General features: G+C 39.5%; 1 protein-coding gene across 1 annotated transcript in view; it reads right to left on the reverse strand.

The window, feature by feature from the left end:
- Positions 1–24601, reverse strand: part of LOC120562307 (transmembrane protein 65-like) — a 45233-nt gene extending 20632 nt beyond the window's left edge. Inside the window, exons 1-5 of the mRNA XM_039805972.1 lie at positions 24321–24601; positions 23674–24002; positions 9164–9208; positions 4703–4770; positions 3339–3393 (exon numbers count right to left, since the gene is read on the reverse strand). Of these exons, the coding sequence (XP_039661906.1) occupies positions 3339–3393; positions 4703–4770; positions 9164–9208; positions 23674–23968 (463 nt within the window). The 5' untranslated portion in view covers positions 23969–24002; positions 24321–24601. The remainder of the gene's footprint in view (positions 1–3338; positions 3394–4702; positions 4771–9163; positions 9209–23673; positions 24003–24320) is intronic.
- Positions 24602–25091: the final 490 nt, after the last annotated feature.

Below are 25091 nucleotides of genomic sequence, written 5' to 3' on the forward strand. Positions count from 1 at the left end.
GATCAGATTACAGATCATCTACAGTGTGTTGTTAATTAAAATCAGCAACAGATCGCATGTAGAGAATTTTGACAGCTACTCTGTCATAATAAAAACAACTGGAGACTGTGTAGGAGCTGATATATGGGTCTGATAACATTTTATTAAATTGGAATCGGACCACAGTGTTTGTGTCACTTCCTGTTCAGCCTGAAGGCTGCTAGAAAAGGCTGGAAAACTGTCCGACTTGAGAGCGGACCTGCTCTCGTCTACTTTACAGGCGAGGCGCAGTTCATCTCGAACGAGCCTACTATGGCTTTCAAACAAGCAAAGTGGCAGTTGGTCAAGGCCACACCCCCACCCTCCACCTTGTCCCCCCCCTATCCCCTCTCTCCTCCTCAATAGCTACAGACACAGAAATAGCACATACTAAGGAAAGCTCATTGTGGGACTGGCTCTGGTGGCTGTAATTCTGCACCAAGGCTGAATTTCGGGAAAGAGACTCAGATACAGTGTTAGGGGACCACTAAGGTCTATATAAAAGCATCCAAAGAGCACCATGTCTTGGGACCTTTAAAGTATGTAATTGGGCCAACTCAGCAGTAGACCATTTTAGAATAGTGCACATTTGCCTTGTAGAAAAGGTGTGATTGGTGGACTTGACTACAGACTTGACACTAGTGCTAAATCACTGTGGACTGGGTTAGATAACTGCAGCCTCTTGATTTGCAGAGCCCCACGTGTTCCAATGTCCGAAGAATGACAAACAGTACCACTTCTGAGAAAATGGAGTGAGTGATAGAAACCAGGTTGAGGCTGTGCTATTGGTGGCTGTGTGGTAGTTTCCTACACTTTTTAAAACTTAATTCAAAGGGGGATTTCTGCACCGAGAGCTCACTCTCAAATCTCTTTAAGCCACTCGGATATAACAGGCTCTGCCTGTTAAACTACTAATAGCCTTACTGAAAAAAACATTTTACATTTTCCGGCTGAGTTTGCAAGCTGATAACTCTTTTGTCTATAAATCCAAACTCCCAATCATCCATTCATCATATAAGTTCAAAAAGAAACAAGAAAAAAAACGCACATTTTTAATTTGAAAAACTGGTTTGTATTGTAAATCTACAAGAGCAGGATCAAGTCATAAGTTTCTTTGACACAATAATGATATCGGGTGATCACTCAGAAATTATGTTGGGAAACCTCAAAGATGACGACCAGTCCGATGAGTACAAATCAAATGCAGCTTTATTTAAGCAGTGAACAAACTCTCATGACAATGAGACAACCGTGAGCATACAAACGTGTCTGCTCAAGGGTGACCAACATGTACATAGAAATAGATCCCTTTTAAACTCTTTTTGTGCTCACACAGCATGAGACATCTATTTCACTTGGAACAGTTTACTCTTAACCTGTACCTTTTATGGCACGTGCTCCTAATAGATTCCCACATTCCAGGCTCCAATTCCTCTGTGTGACAGTTGTACCCAAACTCATAATAGATTCTACACATTCTTGTGGGTGAAGGTTGTCCCCAGACTAACCTTCTTGTGTAGTACCCTACCTACAAGATATAAAATACATTTGAAACATCCAAATAAAAATATCCAACCTATCAAATAAGCACCTCAAAGTAAATGTTCAAATACCTCCCCTCTATGGTATATCCCTAAAAGATCTATCGCTCCTTGCTAGGGCTGCGTACCGAAATCAATAACTATTAAGCACCGAGCGAATTGCCTCCTTAGTATCGAGTATCAAAAAAGCCTTGTCATTTAATATCAAATTTCAATACCTAAGGAGTAAATCTCATCAGTGTCAGTGAGCCAATAAGCATGCAGCATGCTTCTACCAAGATCTAATAATGCTGCTGATTGGCTGTCTAATGTTACGTGTCGTAGAGACATGCAAGAAAAACTCTAAGTTACACACAGAGACGGGGCTCACGTATTAGGAGCTGAAAAATAAATTAAAAGATTTGTGCCGTAATGTGTAATGTTGTAATTTATTTTTATTGTTCAGGAACCGGTATCAAAGTCACGGTATTGGTATTGACATGTTTTCAATGATACCCAGCCCTACTCTTTGCTTTAGTCTGCACTGGTCAAGTTTTCTACATCTCTACAGTTCCCTGTGAAGTAGATTAAAAATAATAGAATAGAAAAATAGAATAAAAAAATGCTTCAGGCCTCTGGCCTTCTCTGCTCTACAGTATCAGCTTTGACTCCTCCAAGTCTTTCAGACGGATCGGTTTACTGAGTCAATTTGAAAAGCTTGAGCTAAAAACAACAGAAGCACACTGTTATCACCGCCAGCAGCAACAAATAAATCAGAAGAGGAAAGGTAAGACTTGCAGAGTAGAAGTGAGAATGCCAGTTGCCATTAAACTCCAATGCTTTTACCACCATTACATTTGTAAATAGGGACAGTCCTACTGCTTCACTAACACCATTGTGCTCCTCTCTCAAAGTCTCTCCCATATACACTGAACAGGAACAAGTGATAACATTAAAATGCAAATGTGCCTCTTTGAGCTAAGTGGATATGACTACACCCATTCAATCTGCTTGTGAACAGTGTTATTGTATTTATGAAACCCTCATTATTTAGGCCAGGCAGTGTCACTCTATGTTATTGCACTCTTTTTTTTTGGGATTAGTGTCACAACAGTGTTCAAATTGAGACTTTATCATTAAAGCTTCATTATGAGACTGGGCATCCTGTCGACACTGAAATTGAAAATGCCTCCTTCTATTTTTGTTTGAAAGAGTTAGGAGTCCACTAGGATTTGGCATACCATCACTCTAATTGAGAAGTAGACAGTGAGTGCGACTTGCAGTCTGGGCAAGAAAATTGTATATCTGAACCTAAACTAAATCTGAGGTAGTAGGTTTTTGTCACATATTCATTTGCCCCAAGCTTAGCTGTTACCTGAACAATTAGATGATGAATTTAATTTGACTTATTATGTATGCAAATATATGACAAACATACTTTTACCAGATGGAAAGCCATCAGGGAGATCATGTAAACACGTCAGAACTGACATGTGACCCATGTATTATAATAATAATAGGTTTAAAGAATTGACCAAAGTGGGCTGTGCAGCAAGCAACATGAGAAACATATTCTCTTGTTGTCATCCAGGCATCACTTTTGTTCTGCAACAATCCTCAATCAAAAAGTTGTGTTCTTATAAACCTACACAGAATGTATATAATCATTCATACCTATAAAGGAAATCAGACAAGATACAAATCAAAGAAGATTTCAAAAGCTACGGCACCAATAAGAACAACATAGTGAAAATGCACTGCGTCATTGTAAGTTACATTAGGATCATGAGATTATCTTACCAGCCATAGTTGAAATGCCGAGGACCACGCCAATGGATAATTCAATGTGTGTGCCCTGTAAATACACACACACACACACACACACACACACACACACACACACACACACACACACACACACACACACACACATTTGTAAGACGGGAAAGCTTTCAATTTTATTCCCTTATACTACAATACTAACCATACAAATAAGTGCAGGCTAATGTACGGGCTATGACATGAAATGTATCTGTTCATGTTCTTTCTCAATGAAATTCAGAGAGAAATACAGAATGACTTATTTAACTGAGGTTCATCGTCATAAAGACCTAATTATTATATACTGTGATGCCAGTATGTTTTTAATCTTTAGTAATGACCTCTGTGTAATGTCTCATCACATACACTATAGGTGTCTCTCCTCTCCTCTGGTCTTATCAAAAATGCTAGCAAGATGTTTAACTTCAAATCAAATAACTTTGTCAAAATGCCCAATACCTTTCAGTCAAAGCCTAACTTTAAAAGCTTTTTCAGATTTTCTAGAAGCTTTCAGTCTTTCAGTTTATGGCTTCCTGGTTTTAGTGGTCTGATCCCATACAAAACGGAAATCAGCCTGAGATCTTCAGGCAGAATGCATTAGTTTCTCCCACAGTCTGGACTAAAAGAAGTACAGTTACACTTTTACACTCACTTTTGATTTCAATTTTCACGCTTTTGCAGCGTCTGCTTTATAAAAAATAAATATTGTGTATAACATCAGCATATTCTTCCTTTTTGTTAAAGTACATTTGTTTTTGGGCAAAGTTTTGACATTTTATTATGTCCAATTTAGGATATCATAATTTTTTCTCTTGGTATATATACCTATAATATATTCCTTCACTCTGTCTTTCCATCTTAAGAGCTTCCAGCATAAGAATGAATCATCTCTCTGTTAAAATAACCCTGCTGTGAAAGCACACTTTGAATTGAGTTGAAAAAACACATTATTCTTCATTTTTAGAGCAGTATCAGACTGTTCCACAGGGTTTGGATTTCATTATTTGAACAAAGACTTAATAAAGAGTGAGTAGGCTTGTGGCAGACAAATTACTAGATTTTATCGGATGTCAAAAAAACAAAAAGAAAAGGAAGGAAGGACTCTGAGAAACAGATGAGAAGATTGAAAATATACATCTATCTCTCTCATATATATATATATAAATACAGTAGCATTAAACTTGTGCTTCTATTCCTCCCTCGATGCTTCCATCCAAAGCTTCCTACAGTATTAAGAGTACATGCAACGTATTTGTTGGAAATCAAACCCGTCACACTGAGAAAATCTCTACACCCACTGAGCTGCAGGGGAGCACGACACTGCATGAAGCTGACAGACTTACAGCAACGATCATGATGCAGTTGTCCAGGAATCCAAATCCAACGAACGGGATTGCATTGTGCAGTAGAACTGTAAAATGACAAAAAAAATAAAAATAAATCACCAACAGACAAACAGAAAGCATGCAGATTGCGTTTATCTCTACATTAATAAGTACCAACCCATCAGACATAATTGAACCTTGCAGAGCAGAACTGTACCAAAATGAACACAAAGAAGATACAAGAACATTATTTCACAGAGACACAAAGCACTTCTGTGCTAAAAAGAAAATGAATACTATGAAGCTGATGTTGGGAGATGCTTGAAATAAACTCTAGTTATTTATTCATGCAGGTTAACGTTATGTTGCTGTAACGGATTGAAATGTGGAAGCATATTACAAAAAACAGCCGCAAATGACCTGTGCAGATTTTAAGTGTAATCCATATTCTTGATACAACGTGACAGAAAATGTATGGTTACGTTTTAGTCTGTGTCAGCTGATAGTGTGAGTAGTTCGCCTGATGGACAGGGCCAGACTGACACGTCACATGGCGGGGCGTGTTTGTGTGATGCTGATTTAGTCCAGACCGAAGCGGCAGGTGTGGAGATGGAGATTCAGGTGGAGATTGTTTCTGGCGGGAGACAATCACGGAAGCAGCATGCTGACAGTTTTTAAAAAGCTTTTGAAACCTGAATTATACAACACGGAGAGCGGACTGGCGGAATCCTGACGCCGACGAAGGAGAGGACACGGAGCAGTGAATGCGGAACAGCGGCCACCCGACAGCAGGAGAGGCTGACGCCAGCAGGCCCGGCTCCATAAGTCAGTGGGTAGGTTTTTATATCTTATTTCTATAGCATAGTCAATGCCATTGGTACATATGTCCACCTCACAGACCAGCAGCAAAACAATAAAGTATTTTCCTGAAATTTGGAATGGGTTTCAGCTTTGAAAATCAAGAAAGACTCACAGATTTAACATAGTTTTTCTGTGGAAATAGTGTCATCTATCTATCTATCTATCTATAAATTGCAGGAACGTCTGTCTGTCTGTCTGCGTGTTATGCACGTATCTCTCGAACCGTTAGTCTGATGGATTTCAAACTTGACACGTGTCTTGCTACGGGCACGAGTTAAGTGCAGTGCCAAGTTTGACGTTGTTTAGAAATGCAAAAGATATCATTAAATATATAGGTAAAAGAAGCACACATTGGCTTTTGCCGCTCTAGCCGCTGGCCACTCCACCTCTTACACTGAAAAGACCAGAGACCAGAGACACCCCCGCGAATCAAATCCCCTACTTCACCGTCAAGCCACTAAAATGAACACGTCCTCTGCTGAAGTGTTACATTTATTAACGATCATACGTCTCTCTCTCTCTCTCTCTCTCTCTGTCTCTGTGCACACACGGTCCGGTTCTGGTGGTTGATGAATGCAGATATGTGCTGATTAGCTCTCATAACGGGCCAGGTGGGTAGCACACTGCCATGAGCCCATGAGGCAAATGTCTGATTACTCCACATTTTCATTGGAATATTTTGTGATTACATTCTGAATCTGCAGCGTTCTCTGTCAGGTAAATATAGTAGTACAATGTCTTCCTCTGATGGAGAAGAAGCCTACACTGTAAGTCAGTAGTAGACTATACAGTGGAGTTGCATATTAAGTGGTTTGGGGTCCTTCTGTAAGTAATTTTGGGGTACAATTTGGTTTTGAAGAATTCTACAAGCAGTAATAACACAGGCCAAGCAATCGGCCCATTCCAAACAGGCACATTTTCAACGGGTACTGCACTAGTAAATATGAATGTCATAAATATCAAGTAGCACTATTTCCAGACCAAAAAGGCTATCAGAATGTTAATATTTCTACATAGGGTAAAGTATATATCCCTTTACATGCATAAATAGACTGTGTGTGTTACAGTATGCATATAATGAGATACTGTATACAGTCTGACATACTGTTGGTGCTGTGAGAGTGAATTTTAAATGTCACCAACAGCCCCAAGAAGGTTTAGTCTATTCCCTATTCTAGTTGAAGTTCAGTCTAGTTCAGGTAAGTGATCTGCAGAACAGCGTTTGCTTAAAGCATAATCACAGTCATTTCTTTTCTCAAGCTCTTGTTCTGCTGCAGCTCTCCTTCTGTACTTATGGAGAATTTTAAATATTGCTGGTTAAGTACATAAAACACACACTCTTTTATATCTTAAACACAGACTTTACTTTAATGCTACACCAGGGGCAACATGAATTGGATTTCGAAGAGCACTCCATCTCTTGGTGCTGAGACCTGTAGAATCAATGGTTTGGATGAGTCTGTGCAGAAAAACAAACTAGAGTGAAGTCTTTTAAACAGCAGCGAGTGAGTTTATCATTTTGCCTCTTGGCTCCAGTATCTCCTCATATAAAGCATAATTGACTCATGCAATTTCAGGGACAGGGATCACCAAGATCTCCAAATTTAAATTTTCCAATAACTACCCCTTATTTCCCCTGGTCTCAGCTGGTAATTAAAAATGGACTCCTCTGGCTATAGTAGTTCCAATAACTGCACTTTTTGTCGTACTCTGAATAACATGACTAACTGTAAAGCTGTTGGGGAAAGTTTTTAAGTGACTTATTAAATTTAGTCAACTTAGCTTATGTGGTATAAACTGTAGATATTCTGTCCTATTCTGCACACACGCCTTGGTAGAGGTCTGCTCTCTGTGCTCCCCTTTTAATTCAACATGTTCATCACTTTCATCACACTGAACTTACCTAATCTTATTTAAAGGCAAAGAAAAATTCAGAGCCCTAGAGAGTGAAATCTAAAAGCTGTTTTAGAGGCACTGCTCAAACCTCAGAAGTCTCAAACTTAAAAAAGGTTTACTTTTATATATCAACATAGGCTTTTAAAATTGTTCCTATTAAAATAAAATTAAAACATTTTAAATAACAAATGAGAACCAGGGTTGAGGCATTTTGATTGGCAAACTTCAGCTCGAAATTTGCATTTCCACTCAGTTTAGTCGGTAAAAAGGAAGAAGCTTTACAAAAGAATTTCATCATTAAATCACTCATCAATCTTATTTTCAGAATTCATAGGTCGGAGTGATATGACTTAAATGCTGAATGGATCTGTTTTTACAGTAATAAAAAGGCAGAAAAGCAAGGCAACACACAACACAAAGACTTTGCTGTCTTGAGGAAAACATTTATGTGCCGTGTTGGACGCTGTTGCTCTAGTGACAGCCGGCTGAGTCGATGTTTCTTGTCTCGATGTTGATCTCAGCTGCGTTATCCTTAGTGTTGAGCCAAAGCAAGAAAAACTGCATTTCAGCACAACAGAAACACTGAGCTTAAGAGAAGACAAATCTCACATGATGTCTCTGTTTTTGCTTATAGTCAAAGATCTTTGTCTTTCTCACAGTATACACAAACACAGTTTGATATGAACTGCTTTAGGCTTTCCAACCTCTCAGCAGAAGGAGAGGAGGAGAGAAATCTGAGGTCATGTCAGTAACTGAGCAGCGCAGAGTGAAGTATGCCTGCATAAGCTTTTAGTTGAGTGTGTGCAGGTGGGTTACATATGTGTTAGTGCCTCACCTTCCATTTGTAATATGAGACGATCTGTAATACATATTCTATTGGAATTTATTACCAACTCACACCAACTTATTTCGGCAGCATGGCCGTTGTTGTTTCTTTTTTCTGCATTTTACGTTCCTCATGTTAATTTGTGTTTCTTCTTTTAATCACTTAACGTTAAATCATTTAGCAGTATTTATGGACTGCAGGAAGACTATGAGTGGAAGCAAACAGGGATCTTATCTTATAAACCATAAACATGAATCAATAAACATATGTTTGTTTGTTTTCTTACTTTTCTTTAACAGCATTTGTGTGTGTTGTGCTCTGCTAACTGTGATTTAAAAGAGCGATGGACTCCCAACCATACGGCCCAGCGAGACGGAGTAGCGAAACATTGTGTGCTTTGTATGATAAAGAGACAGGACTACACATTTTGAATGCATGCCTCTTGTCTCATCTTGCTCTGTATCCGAAAACTTTGTTTTGTACCTTAGATTCAGATTCAACTGATATTCTTGGGTACCCATTTGTCAGGGACATCTGGAGCAATAGCTAGTGGCATATCTCTTCATGGAAAACTTACAACCCTATAAGCCAGGTTCATATACAGTAGGTTTTTCCTTTCCTTTGGAGAGACCATGGAATCAAAGTATCAACAATGAACCACAATAACCTGCTCATTAACGTTAATAAAGACCTTCATTAATCCTTCCTGGTTGATTGACAGTTAAATGAAAAATATCAATCCAGGCGGTCATGTTACAAGATTAATAAGCATTTTTCAATTCCATGTACTTCTTTAACCATCCCTCTACATCACCAAAATGGGGTAAAATACACATAGAAACGCAAAGAGTCATTCTAAAACATCCACCAAGATTACAAAAAATCTGACTCCTTACCATATCTTAACTCTGCTGCAGTAGGTGGTGCAACTTCCAGCTGCCCTGAAAAAGAAGAGAAGAAGAAAAAATGTATTATGAAGCATCTGCATCTCCAATGGCTTGTTTTTCTATAGAGGAGAAAAGTCAGGATACATGTCACACAGTTCTTAAATGGCAAAGCCTTTCATGCAGGACCTTAAAAAGTAGGAAGAGGGGAAAGAGAGAGGAGAACATTTTAGTAATGTGTCAGAGGAGATAAAAGGGAGCGAGGAAGGAGCGCAAAGAGCACATTTCTCGTTGCCACATCACCTGAGCGAGATGTGGATAGGAAAAAAATGACGTCAGATGTCACTGGTGTGTGTGGGGTGACAAACAAGACAGAGAAAGGGAGGAAGAGATCGAAGGTGTGAGAGGCTTTTGTTTTCTGGCATCATCTCAACAGATTTAAAGTAATACCATCATCTAACACAACGTGGATGAAAATAAAATTATGACTTTGTCTACACTGTGAAGTTTAAAAGGAATAATTAAGTTAAAGAACTGTAACATCCATCTATGATGTGAAGTGTCAGACTGGATATGCCACATTAAGAAAACAGTCGCACCGTGACACAAGGACCTGCTGTAAAACAAGAGATAATGACTTTTAAGGCTAAAGACAGGAAAGAAATTGGATTTGTTTTACTGGAGGTCAGTAGAAATGTTAGTCCACATAATGAAGACTGTTCCATCAGTTACAGGTGTTATTGCACCACTGCAGGGCAAACCAGGCGGCAGCAGATTTCGCCATACACAATCTGTCTCCACTACTACTCCAGCCAGACACACAAGCATGCATTCTGACACAGACACTTGCTATCCCCAATGCACTATTCCAACTGAGTTTGCTACAAGTGCAAATGCCAACTTTCTATCTCTGCCGAGAATTGACTCAGGGAAATGACCTGCTATTTAAAATGTTTGTGTTTGTTTTCCCCATCTTCAATACATTTTGACATTGCTACCACTTTATAGACACATTAACATTGGAAATTGGCAAAAATGATCCACCTCATAATATTAAAAGTCAGGCTGTACCATCAAAAATTTGCAGAGAACAAAAACAAAACAAAATGTGCCTTTATCCTGTCCCCAACCATTTCCATCTCCTCATTTCCTTTCAGGACTTAGTGTCACATTACAAGCTTCATGCTGCAGTCTGCAGTTCAACCCCCATCTCACGTTGCTAACACAATGGCAGCCCTTTCATCAGCAAGAGAGTACAAATACTGCCGGCACATTCACAGAAACGCACCAACACGACTAGACGTTCATCATCAGTGCTCATACTTACACACACAGATGTGTCATTGCCTCCAGCCTCTGCAGCACCTTGTTCATAATGAAATGCTGTCTCTTTCCAATTTTGACCATGAGCATTATTAAAGGTTTTATCTCATTTCACAGGTTTTGGAAAACCCTCTCAGCTACAAAAGGATGCATAAACTATGAAACTACAAGACAAGAAGAAATTGGCAGAGATGAAGATCCTGCCCACAGAGGGCTTCGGCAATTAGGTACCAGAGCATATTTCTTTCCGTTTATTACTCATTCATGGGTTGCTCTATGATTTAATTAAAGGCTTTTAATTATCGTCCTGCGCTTACTGTATCTATGAGCCGACGCTGTCAGTGTACTGCTGCATCAACCACATCACTTTTCTCAATGAAACAGCTGATGCTGAATTGTTCTCAACTGTTATATGACACTAATATCTGTAATGCTTTAGAAATATGAGATAACTTGTAAATCATATGGATGTCACTAACCAGTGGTACCATACTTTGGTACCACTAAACGAACACCTGGATACTCTCAGCTCTCTCAGGCATAAGGTTTGGCAAAATGATATTGGTTGGTCGTACCTACCGTACATATGGGCCAACAATGGAAAGTTACATGTTAATATGGCAACTTGTCATCCCTGAAAAAGGTCTTAACTTCAGGGTTGTATTTTTGCATTGGTCCAAGCTCGGGTTATCTTAAGACTAAAGCAGATAATTCCTTTTGTAATTTAGTGCCATTACAAAATTCTGTACTTTGTTATCATCCATATTTGTTCTACAAGAATAGGGTGAGTCAAGGTTATAGAAACTGCAGAAATATCGTGTAGAAATAACAATATACTTGTGCAATAAACAGTAATGGTTGAAATTAATTAAAATGCCTGCTGAGTATTTGTTTTTCAGAGGTTTTTGGTGCACCTAACTATTTCTCAGACAGCAGATACTATGGCCGTGCGCTGTTGAACAATGCTAAAATGCAGGTCTGTGATCAGTCTCATAATATGTTCACAGCAAGTTCTCTCACAGCAGTTATGTTAGAAATAATGCAATACATCATTGTGGTAATACATAATTGTGGCCCCAGTCAAAAGCATGTTCCTGCTATATCTTCCCATCACTTAAAAAGAATAGGGCAAAATGAAAATGCAGCAGAGTCACCATCTCATCACTGGTCACATGAAAAAATCCCATTAACGAGAAACCGAGCTCCTTGAAGATTTTTCTCTCCCAATCCAGCTATTTATTAGAACTGTGATAGCTGACATAGCTGTCTATTGCCCTCACAACTCCTCTGGTATAAAGTATTGATTGCATGGTATCTTAAATCCCCCAGAGCCACTGGCTCAAAAGAATTCATATCCAACAAACAGGAGTGATGAAAACATTTAATGGGCTGTGATAAGTAGCTAACCACAAGCATGGTTAATACCGAAGCAGCCATGTTTCATTCATCTCAAACCTTTTCTTATCTTGCCTTGTCCTACTGCAGAATCACCCGTACAGCACACACCTGGCATCTGATGAAGACTGTGCTTACAGATAAACAGAAAACAGGATATTTGGGCTCAGATCTTAACTGTTCTTTGCCAAGTCAGATACAACAATTCTCTGAAGCATTAACTATGCTCAGCCTACAAATTATCTAAGACTATAACAAGGCTGTTAATTGGTAGTCAAATGTTCTTTAAAAAAGGGTCTGTACTTGAAATACTGAAAAGTAGTGTGCTGGGTTTGCCTTCACACGGCTCTAACAGACTGTTAACAGACATACATGAAGTACCTAAAATATGTTTTTTCACGTGCGGCCAGACCGGCTTTCAAAACAAAGAACAGAGAATCTCAGAATGCAACACACAGAGGGAATGTGACTTCATTCTCTGCTCAGGACGCCCTTACTCCACTATATCTTTACATAGCAAAATATGTGTTTGTTGCTATGTTGATGTTCTGAATATGGAGTACAGCCCCTTTAAACAAGCAGACACCAGGCTGTGTCCAGGCAGCATTTTGACACAAATTAACAAGACTAAGAGACTACAGACATGCAGGGGATCATTAAAGCAATTTATCCTGAGGGGGACATAAATGTCTGCAACACATTTCATTGCAATCCATCCAACAGTTGGGTGGTAGATCGTCTGACTGACCGAGCCATGCTGATATAAGCATTGCTAAAATATTGTTTTGCTAATGTGATTTTTTTAATTAGTAAAAGTCTAATCATGTCATCTAATATTTCACTTCTGCATCTAACCAATACTGTGCTATTTATGAAACTCTATATTCCCTATTCAGGCCAGATGGCATTTACTATTTTAAAAGGCTCACATTGAAGTGCTCATTTGGGGAGTTGTTCATATTTAGCTACAAACATTTATATATTTGTGTGTTGGACAGTTGGGTTTTACCCTGAGATTTTTAGTTTCACTTTGTTTTATTCCCTCCTCAGCTTCTTGCTGCTATGAAATAAATCTCTTTGAACACTGAAGTCCTCTTATGCTGTGACTGTTAGAATGGGAGATACAAGTCTCACTTTCCTGTCTTTGTTTTGCCGTGCCTTTTTCCACACATTTGTCTCTTGGTGCTGATACGGCTTGAAATTGAAGTGTGAACAGAGTTTGGGAAATTGGAGATAAGTCTGTGAAGGAACCAAAAAACCAAGTTCTCTCACAGCAGTTATGAATAAATGTCTGTCGGCACATTCAGTCAATGAAAATGATAAATAGAGGCAATAAGATTTTCTGCAAAGTTAGGGGTTGGATGTTACAGTGGTAGAAACCAGAAGATTTGCACTGGCTTTTTTAATGGCAGTACGGTGCAGCAGTTCAACGCAGTTTGTGTGTGTAACTGCCTCTGTTAGTGTGTCTGTGTGCGTCTCTTGGGCTTTATCTAGCAAGAAACATTGTCTTCCCCACAGAATTGTGTGTGAAGGGGTGTGGTGTGTAAGTGTATAAGCATGTGTTTATCAGTGTGAATCTTTATCATCATATTATCTGCAGTGTGTGTGTGTGTGTGTCCAATCATGCACATGTGTGTATGAGTTCAGCAGAACAGGAACAATAGAAGGCTAAAGCCATTCATCAACCTCACCGCACCTCGATATTCTCCTATGATTTATGAGACAGGAAAGAGCTAATTTCACAGCACGCAGAATGTGGGTCAAGACGGCAGGGACAGTTATTAGTAAACTGCTAAAGTTTAGGTTGAAATTAATTTTACCTAGAAAAGGCAATTAGATTTAGAAATAAATATATATTTAAGGGAGTACAACTCAATAGAAAGCAGACAATGCATGAAATGTTTATGGATCTAATATAGTAGTCCAATGTAGTTGACAAAATTATTGAGTCCACATTCAGCTTGTGATTTGCATTTAAAAACGCTTATTTGGAGGAAAGGCCATTTATTTATTTCTGCTCCCCTTTGCCAAGCTCTTACAGTACATACTGGCGGATTTATGAATTAGATTAGATCCAGCTTTATTGTCATTGCAAAAGGACAACCAGTACAATGAAATGCAGTTTAACATCTAACCAGTAGTACAATCATTAAAAAGTGTTTATCCTTTATAGCAGTGCTTTAAAAAAAAACAAAAAAAACAAAGGACAAAATACAGAATGCAGTATGATCATGTTAGTCCATTATTAAAAAGTGTATTAGCAAATAAAGTGCATAGAGTTCTGAGAAATCAGATAGTCCAGAGTCCATATAATAGTAGAGACAGAATGCAGCATGATCATATAGTGCATTGTTGAAGTGAATGTCATAATACAACTTCAAATACTTGTCTGCTGAGGGGAAAATAATAGGCTTGCTCCCAGTAAATGCAGAATTGACTAGTCGGTATATACACCGGTGAGAAGAAAATACAAAGCCCTGGGGCACGACAACACACAAACTGAAGCCTAACAGTGTGGTTGAATTTCAGCAAAGTACTTTTTTCTTCCCCTGTGAGTTCGGTGAACTCTATATGGCAGGTAGACAAATACACTGTAAATATACACCCGTCTATTCCCCCAGTGTCAATTAGGACAGCTGTGGAGGGCCTGAGACTAAACACAGAAACCCACCAAAAACAACCACAAATCCTTGAAAGTAACCCTCAGACAAATGGCAAACCACAAGCAACAGGAGGAAAACAAGAAAGCAGCCCCGTTTCCTCTCTGTCTTACTGCCGGCACCCAGCCAGTAGGAACAAAGGACAAAGTAAAGAAATGTTTTAATCGAGCAATGGGCTGCCTAACTAACTCCGAGAGCTTCACACTAAAGGAAGTTTACAATGACTTCCCCTGTGGTTTTTAGTAACACTAATACAGCGAAAAGTACATAGGAGAACATTCATTTCCATGAATTGTTTAAACAGATAATGAAATGCCATAATTACACCATATTTTTTATATTTAAATAGTGATACAGACCAAAAAGGTTCCACCTATATTACAGCGAATGCTCACTTCATTTTAGTTGTGAGCAGACACAAATCCTGCAGCAGCCCTTTCGCTCAAAGGCATGGTTCTCAAAGCTGGCAACAAAAGTGAAGCTGGTTTCCATCCATGCAAATTAATTGCACTTAATTACATGCACCTGCCTTCCTAGATGTCAATTAGTCATTCTATCAGATTGATAGAATTAACAGCCCTACTCGCCACAAACTCATGCACAGGTGTTTTCACTTATTTTGGCTAATTAGAACCTCTGTGTAGGTGTGCACAGACTATCTTCCTGATTCTCTTCTCCTGCTTCTGTTTAGTGCGGGACAACTTTACATTTTGATGGTTGTCTGCACTTTATCTGGCCGTACCGGCATGCTGCATGTTACCGTGCATATCAGCAAGCACAGGGAAAATTGCTTAAACCGGCAACAGTGGCACAAACTATACTGAATCCGTCTTAGCTGATAAACAGCAGCAGGTAGAGACGTGAGAGCTGTGAGACAGCTGCTTATTGAGAGTGAGTTTTACTAGATTTAGCGGCATCTTTAAACAGCTAGTGCACAACATTTGCAGTTGTTATGCAGTAATATTTCCATTGTTTACCATATGCTGGAAAGGTATGTTTTGTATCCTAGGCTGCTTAAGCCAGGGTCAGCACATTCCGTTTTCCAAATTTAAATATTAGAAACCACACTGGTACAACACAAACCAAAATTTCAATAGTTGGAGCACACCCACTCTTATATGGAGTTGAGCTTTAGCAAACTCTCGTTAAACGTGAAAAAGGTCTAATCAGCAAAGAAAAAACAGCACACATTAAAAGTTAGTACCTTAAGCAGTTGAAAGTGAGAGGACGTTTAGCTGAGTTTATGTATTTGTGGCCAGTCAACAAAGCAGCTAGTGAAGTCAATTTGCCAATATAGTAAGAAACTTAGTATTTCCCAAAGGTAAACCTAGAAAGCAGTAAATACAGGCCTTGAGAGAAATATTAATACCTGCTATAAAGTGCTGACTTAAGTCTTGTGGGACTGTAGTAAATTTAGCAGCCATGGTGACTGTGTAGCAAGGTCAGTTGCCTCTGGGGAAAGGTATGATGTGGTGTGTGTGTGTTGTGGTACATCTCATAGAAGTGTGAAGGGACAGAATGACAGTGGGAGAGATAAGAGGAAAAAGTGAGTGAGGAGTCAGCAGAGCAAAAGAAGTGAAAGGGGAAAACAGTTTGGAGGTGTGTTGTCTTCAGAGGTCATATTGTCCCATGAAAAAAAAAAAAGACAGAAAATGATCCCTCTCTGTCTTTTACGCTCTCAAGATCATGACCTTGTGATAGAATGGACAGGCTCACAAAAACAAACACCACCATGAATATCAAACACATCCTGCTGCGCATAATAATATTACCTGGGCTTCTGTGGTGCCCGTATAATTTGATTCATGCCTTGATCCATCTGTCTAGGTTTCACAAGAAGGAAGAGCCATACAGTATATAGTGACTTTCCTCCATCTTTCTTATCTTCTGAAACATTACATTTTAATTGGTGCCAGATTGTCAACTGGAAGACAATCTCACATACTGGGCTCCATATAGAATGATTAACCTTGGCTCTGATTTATTGTCTTTCAAAGACTCAAAGGAAAAGAAACGTTATCAAAAAGTGTATTTTACTCTCTGAACAAAAACAATATATTAAAATACAGTGGTTCTTGCAGGTCCATTCATTTTAGTCAGTTTAGTCAGTAGTGTTCCTTACGTATTCAAATCCAAACATTTGTGCTGCTGCTGCCTAACATACTTACTGGTGCTATGTGTACATTGTGTCCACAGCAGTAACATTACATTGCTTAGCTTCTGTGCCATTATTTCCAAATTTAGCACAGCTAACGTTGATTCAGCTAGAGCCTGCATTCAGATTATTGATAACATTAATGATAAACTGTAGTAAACGTCACTGTTTTTTGCTAAGGCTGAGTGTGCATTTCCATTTAAAAAACCTGTAAAAGAACACAGTAGTCTGCCTTTACTTTCAGTTTTGTTTGAGTGATAAAGTGTGATAATGTGCACCTAAACAGTTTGAAAGGTTGTGTCTTATTATTTAGCTTTTCTAAAACCAAAAAATAATTGAGCAAAGGTGTGAGTGATGGATTACAAAATGTGGCGTTAGCTGCTCTAACATGCAAACATTAGCATGCCTTGCTAACTTGCTTACTACCTACCTAGCTTCTAACTTAGTGTTACTTTCAAGGCTAGCATGGTCATTAGCATGGTATCATGTATGTAGTTATCAAATACCTTTGACTGAGTTTCTAAAACGTATCGGAGTTTTGAACCAATTCATGGAGCTAAGTTAGCTTCATAAGCAAACTAGCTAGCTACAGCTAATACAATCTGCCAGCAGTTGTCATTTCAGCCTGCAAAATCAGCAGTCGCTGTGTAGAACTTGAATGAGCAATAGCAGTTATCACTTAATTATTGGGGGTTCAGCAGCACCCACTGCAGTTAAGAAAAGTTTTCAATGAAAAACCACTCAGTCTGAAATCTCCTTGGCACACTGAGACTGATTAGTTATTAATGGCTACAGTCCTGTTGTTGGCAGCAAACTGCGCTCAATAAATACCCACAGCGTGTTATAGCGTGTCTGTGTGATGAATGGTGCATTTCTGTACACAAATTACCAGACAAATGTCACAGCAACAATGTCCACTGGACAGCAATAGAACTGACTGTCTGGAATGTTATTTACTCAAGTAATTCAGTTTTCAAGTTTCCTTTTAGAAAGTCAAGCAGCAGCATGATGGCAGCATCATAACAAATCATGCAAATGTTCATCAGTGCTGATGATGACTCTACTTTTTCATACCAGACTGAAGGGAGTCAGTTGTGTTTGTGCATGGGTCACAGCAGGTTAAACGTCATCACGGACCACCATTATGCCGCAGCGCGTGTTAATTAGCATGACAATAAGAATGTATGAGCTGAGGCAGAGTGGAGAAAAGTGCTCTCCTTGGTCCGTCAATTCAGGCTAAAAGGCTATAATCTGAAAGGCGGTGAGAGAGGATATGGCTTCCCCTTTCAACACAAAAGATGGAATATAATATTATCAGGCACTATAAAAGCAATGCATTGAGCACAAAAAATATTAAGCCTCCCTTCGAAATAGACAAACCTGAGAAAAGAGGATGAAAGCTTTGATCCGGGATTCATTATACCTGCTGAAACTCGTCATGGTTCAAGAAGAGATTAAGATGATGAATAAAAAGAATTTCAAACTTTAAAACAAATGTAGGACGGGTTGTTTCAAAACAATGAAATGAAGAGGTTTGTTTATGCCCCTAAGATTGTGTACTGCAGCCTCAATGGTCACTGAGGTGAAAAACAAAGCAAAGTCATAAAATCATCTAGATATCCCCCATTCCCTCTTGCTGCTCTTTCCCCTCTTTTGCATCTCCAATTAACTTTCCCTCTACATTACTTCTCCATCCTCTGACCCATGAAGGCAAATTGCTTTTATCTTGTCTCATCTCATGTTTTCTTTCTTACCAGCAGGCCTGTGGGAAAACCACATTAGTGTAGTGGATGTCACTGAGTCACTCAGTAACTGGTGATCATAGAGGGCCAGATGGAACAGAATCTCATGATCTCTGGTTGCTTATTTATTAATTCATGTATCTGCTGCATTTCTCCTTTACTTCTCCAAATCTTTGCTTCATTTCTCTGTACTTTTGTCCATCGTATACAAAATTTAATGGATGATTTTTGTAAAGCAAACACGATAACTCAATATGCGAATACAGTATGTTCCCTGTCTGAGTGTAAGCAATAGGTTTACCTGTTACTTCCACTCTCTCTATCATTATTATACCCTCACAAAGCATATTTATATTTATCAATAGATAATAATAAATCATAATTAATCAATTCATTAATAATTAATCATTTTGTTTTATATGAAAATCCCAGTCCCAGTATTAGTTGGTCAGTCATTTCAAATATTTATATTTATTTGCAATGCAAAAGACTGTGTACTAATCACTAAACTGGTCTCTGACAGTGTAGTTACTGAGATCTCAAACATGACAATGAGCCATCAAGATCCACACTTTAACTAAGCTGTACAAACTGGTCACAAGTGTAAAAGGCTTTTCAGCTGTGCTTTTGTTCACCAGGGTCAGCTTTATTCTTCATGATAGTAAATCACAAAATTTCCCTGATGGGTCTTAATTCATTGTCTTTGAAACATCTTTCTATGTTCAAATTTTGTTGAAATCATGAGCTCATTTTTCTTCTTTCTGGCTTGAGTCAAACGAAAAAATTGTTAAATGTCGTAGAAGAATAAAATTGGTATTGGTATTCTCATTAAATCATGTCTCAGTCACTTTGCACCAATCTTGGTTATTAGAGCTCCCTAATAGTTTTTACTTCTCTCCATCCTTTCTCTTTCCGTCTGTTTACTCCTCTCCTCTAAATTAATCTTTGCCGACATCTCTCCCTTATCCATTCTAAGTGTCTGCATCCCCACCTTACAGTACCTTGCTTCCTTCAAACGTCTCTCCTCTTTTTCTAAGAGGTAAGGTGAATGTACTTGTGTACAACTTGCTTTTTCCTAACACTTTCTCTTTTCTCTACTCAAACAAACATCTAGTCCTTAGGAGTATCTTGGCTGTAACACTGTGCCCCTAAAACCACTTACCAGCCCTCAGTCTGCCTTATACGTTCTACTGTTTCACCAAAAACATTGCAATACAAAAGTATTGCAGTATGATTTCCCTAAAGTTGTGATTATTAGTGACTTGAAATAAAGAGAAGTAGTTTTAGCCAACACAAAAAAATGACATGGAGGCATGACTAGAAAATAGCTGTCTGACAATAAAACAGAAGACCCAGTAAAGTTGATCCAGGACTGTGTACCACCACTTCCAAAGAATGGTAAGGGAAGTTTTCAATTCTGAAAAAAGCATCAACAAAGCCTTCTCATATCCAGAATACTGCATTTACAGCACACCCTATGCTATGAACAATGGATCAAATGTGAAAGGGGTTGTTTGTTATTACAAACAGAACATTTTCTACCAACTCTGCAGTTCTCCTCAGCTCTATGGAGGGATTTAGAATCTTTCATCTCAGTGTTTTGATTTTACAGCCGACAACTCTACTGTTTTGGGTGATCAACTAGTTCCCAGCAGCTTGCTGTCTTCAGCAAAAAACTCAACAGACTGCATGCTACCTGGCCAGCACCAAATGGCAGACAAGCCAAGTTAGCATCTAGCTGGTGAACATCGCGAAGCATTTAGCAGCTAAAGAGACAGATGTTTTCCTCAGGGGTTGGTGGTGACCAAAAACAGATCTAAAAGGAGAGTGAAAATTGGACTTACATCTGGCAAGGAATCCAAAAGACCAGAACTACAACTCGAAATGAATGCTAATGTTCCATTTTGTCTGCAGGGTGTGTAAATAAGCAACTGTTTGCTAAAACAGTTGCAACTTTGAAAAATTAGTGTAGCCAGTAAACTGACTAAATGTTCAGGCAAGCATCTTGTAACGTAACACGTAACTTAAATTTAAGAGCACAATGCAGAATGAAGGTGAATTTATTCAGTAAATATGGCCACAACCTGCATGGACATTATGCAGTGGATTCCATTAATCCTGAGGACTGTCCAGTACAATGTGTCCGTGAGTTTCACCCACAGGCAGAAATCCAGCTTCATCACCATTCCCTGAAACCTGCATATACTGTAATATATCTCAGGAAAATAGGGGCTTTGCCTCAGGTGTCCTGCAGCCTCTGGGTAGAATGATGATAGCCAGCAAGTCAGTGAGAGAGTGTGCCGACCGGTCCAGCAATCACTGATTCAGCTACACTGCAGCCCTGCACATACAGCAAATAAGAAGATCCCTGAGGGTTTTAGAGCGCGAAGGTGAGGATGTCCGCTCGCTCCAACCAGATACTGTAGGCCCCATCGGTGAGAGCAGAGGAAAGTAGCTGTCGTCTGCGTCCAGTTACCTCAGTAAACTAGTCACATTATTCTCTCATTTTTGGTTGCAAATTTGTGGTGGTTTTTGAATCGAAAAAAATATGAAGTTGTGAATCAAGCCGATCTATTTACAGCCCTCTGGTGCATTTCACAGAAGGGGATGGAGTAGGGCTGGGCAATATGGAGAAAATCAAATATCATGATATTTTTTAGCCAAATACCTCGATATCGAAACCGCAACGATATTGTAGGGTTGACTATTGGTGCTTTCACAAAATATTTACACAATGAGATTTTAGATAAATAATCATCAACAATGTAGATATAATGACTAAGTGGTAAAGGCAAATAATAGAACAGTTACAACAGTCTGGTAAGTTCAGAAAAGTACATCACTTTACTGTAATGCAGCCTTTAAAACCAGGAAAAGACAACACTTGTGTCATATCACAATATTACGATATCCAAAATCTAAGACGATATCTAGTCTCATATCACGATATCGATATAATATTGATATATTGCCCAGCTCTAGGATGGAGGTTCTAAATCTGGTTCTAAATATTACATCTCTCCATTTTCATGCCACACTTCTCTGATATTCAGCAACAATATCATGCAAGCATTTTTGCCCAAACGATTAAAATGGTCTAAAATGTTTAATATTATGGTTTTCTAGTCACTAAGTACAACTTGAACATTTTACAGTGATCCAAAATGAGTGTGACACCTTGTTTATTTATGGCCAGTGTGTGATATAAAACCCTAACCCTTTAGCGCAGTTTGTTCAGTGTTGAAATTGTACAGGGAAGGCTGGCAGCATGTGGTCAGGATGTAATCAGCAACATTGGACAGGAAAATAATGATGTACTATTAGGAGCGCCGAGCATGGAGAATCTTATTGAAACACCTCGTAATGGGGTGAACCGGCCAGCCTCCTACAATTCTCTCTGCCAGTTCTCCAGAGTCTGGATACAGAGTGGGAATAGAGGAAAGGAGCGGTATTTCCAATCAGGCAATAGACAAACTGAGTTTCTGTATATTTGTCCTTCCAAACAAGTTATTATCCTCTGTGCAATGAGAGAAACTATTTAGTTGGACTTGAACAGGGTCTAATCTTATTGGGCAATAACTATCACTAAAGGTGTGAACTGTAAAACTGTTCAGCAAAATAACTGTTAGATGACACACTTCACAGCCATCACTACCATCTCTGTAATCACCACTTTTAGCATTATCATCGCTGCCAAAATTACTTCTATAACCAGCTAAGCTGCTGTCAGTCAGCAGAAGCATCACTGGCCTGTTTTAGCATACATAGACATAGGTGGCTGACTGCTATGACCCAAACAATCATGTAAAGAATCAATACCATCCCCTATACTGTAGATGACAGCAGAATGCTACCCTTCCCAGTTATGTTTTTGACGCAGGAGTATATAGAGTAAATTATGACACTCACAGAAAAAAATGATGCAACATTTGTTTGTGTTTTTCCTCCTCAAAAACCATCTCAGACGAGGTAAAAAGTGAAGAAGCAGAACAACTGAAATCTTAAATTGTAAACTAAACAAACAGATGAAACTTTTCAAGCCACAATGTCAGTAGGCATGCTTATATTAACTATTACAGTCTGGGCTGTGATTTGCACATGTAATTGCTAATTGTTATTCTGGGCCTCACATACTGTACACTGCAAAGAAACTGTACACACATAGCAACTGATGCATGTACGTTCAACATTCAGCAGTCTGACGCTACATGGTTTAAAGGAACCTGACATACAGTTCACTGAGTGCAGCAGGGAGTACACAAAATAAGAGAATTAGATTCAAATAGTTGGTGCAGAGAAATTAAGAGACTTTAGGGATTATTCTGACTTCAAATCTTCTGAGGTCAGAGATATTTGAAGTTATACCCTGCAGGGTGTCCCACGAATCACTTGTCCATCATGAGACACAACAGTAAACAAGGCTCCACTGAAAACCATCCGTGCAAGGCTCCAGGAATAAAGTGAAAATAAAGTGCTTTTATTCACAATTTGAGGGCTCAGTGCAATCACTCATGCCTTTCCTCAGTCCATCCCAGTTCCTTCTTTTTCTCTGTGTCTGAAAGCCACAACTATATGCTTAGGTACTGAGGGATACCATAGTCTACTCCCCACTGAAATACTGTGTGAGGGATTCTTGTGCAATACATGTGGAAATAAGAGTTACAGGGAGGTAACCTCTCAGGGAGGTCAGAGGTCAGGGTCGCCTGCAAAACAGAACACAGGGATAAGCTGTCCTCCGTGGAACTATGGTGTGATATTTTAGAGAAACTAGGCTTTGGTCAGTCTTCCAACTGCAACTTTTTTAGACTTTCATTACCCATCAGGAGATCAAAATCAAAGCTGTGATGTTACCGACATCATACTACTGTGAACCACACTGCAGGCTACTCCAACCTATTACAGCCTGTTCCCTGATGCTGCAGCGTATATGTCAGCTATGATTACAGTGATACATGGATATCTAACCCAAAAGTTAACTGCTTGTCATTACATGTAGTGTAGTAGTAGATAGTATACTGCAGTTGATGATGGCGCAAAAAACATTATTGGCCGATTTTAATGAAGCATTTTCTGATAAAGTATAGGATGTCCTATGTTGTTAAAGACTATAGAATATATTCATTCATTGTATGCCTCAAAATTTCAAAAGGATGGCCAAACTGTATTTCCATTGATTTTCCTGCTGTGTGGCACTTATTATCAAAATACAGTATATTTAGCTGTAGGCTACTGTAGCACATCACCTACCTTGAGCTATGGCTATGGACTCGAACTTGTGCAGTTCTCGCAGCAGACAGGTTCGCTCAGACGGATGGAGAGTGTAAATAAACTCCTTGGCTCCCCGGGGAGAGTCGAGGGGCTCCACGAGCTCATTCAGCGGATGTGTGCCCAGGTTACACCGCTGCACCAGCATGGAGAGAGGAGGCTCTGAGGCGAACCGGGCTATGGCGGGTGTTTGGTGTTTGCGTCCGGCTGTGGCCAACCCCGCCCCGGCTCTCAAAGAGAGGGCGGGCCGCAGGACTCTCCGCAGGCAGGGCAGCATCGCAGGGATGGAGGAAGAGCAATACGCCGGGAACCTGATGGAGAACAGCGGAAAACATACAACAGGCCTAGTTACCACTTTGAGCCTGCACTCATCTATAACACAACATGCCGCTCTATAATAGAATGATGCTACAAATAATCGCTGCAACGGTCGCGTGATAACATCCTCAGTGTAGAGGCATCTGGGGTTACTTAAGGGCATAACGGGCCTGACAATAACAATTCCACATTATTTAAGAACATATCATTCAAGCCTATTTTACGCGCCTTTTGTAAAACAAAAAGTAGGAAAATATGCGATAGCTGTCCAAAAATAAAAATCCAACGGCAACTTGTCTTATCGGACGCACCTCAGTCGATGCAGCTGTCCCGTCCAACAACCTAAGAAACCTTGAAAATGCAGAAGCTGCTCCGGCGGCGCACACGTTACTTATTTAGGCTACTAGCGGTCAGAGTTTGTAGGTAGCCGCATGCAACCTCAGACACCCGACTGGCTGTAGTATTCGTACAAAATCACATATTTGCGAGCGTAATCCCGGCTGGCGTAACCTCTGGTTGACAGGATGATGTGAGGCGGATGGGATGGAGGGCACTTCAGCGGCCAGCAGCCCGAAAATACTTTCCAATAGCAGCGCTGCTTTCCTCCGTGCGTAACTGTGACGACACCGGCAGCCTGCGTAGCCTACGTTCATTCAGTACATAGGGGCAATGTTATAGGGTACGACAGTAGGGTACCGTACGTCTACCGTAAGGAAAAATACGAATTATGTCCTGTATAAATTGGTGACTTTAGAAATGTTAGTGATAGCAGCTGAGATTGAAAAATAATATCTTCATACAGTATAGTATAGGGCTCCTGTATGAAAATAGTATTTGTCACAGACAGGCGGTTATCTCTTGCAGGTTTAGTAAAAGGAGTGTGTTTTGTCTGTTGGGTGTGTGCTCACCCCTCCCTCTGCTGTTAAACACGTGGGGCATTTGAGCTATTCAACCAGATTACAGTCCACACCCTAAGAAAATATGACACAATGTGGAAGTTATTTGTGTGGAGGAGGGAGCCTCCTACTTTAGGCAAAAGTAGGAGGCTCCCTCACAACCTAAAACTTTGTAATGCAGGATTT

The sequence above is a fragment of the Perca fluviatilis genome, chromosome 7 (assembly GCF_010015445.1).
Source record: "Perca fluviatilis chromosome 7, GENO_Pfluv_1.0, whole genome shotgun sequence".
Taxonomy (NCBI): Eukaryota; Metazoa; Chordata; class Actinopteri; order Perciformes; family Percidae; genus Perca; species Perca fluviatilis.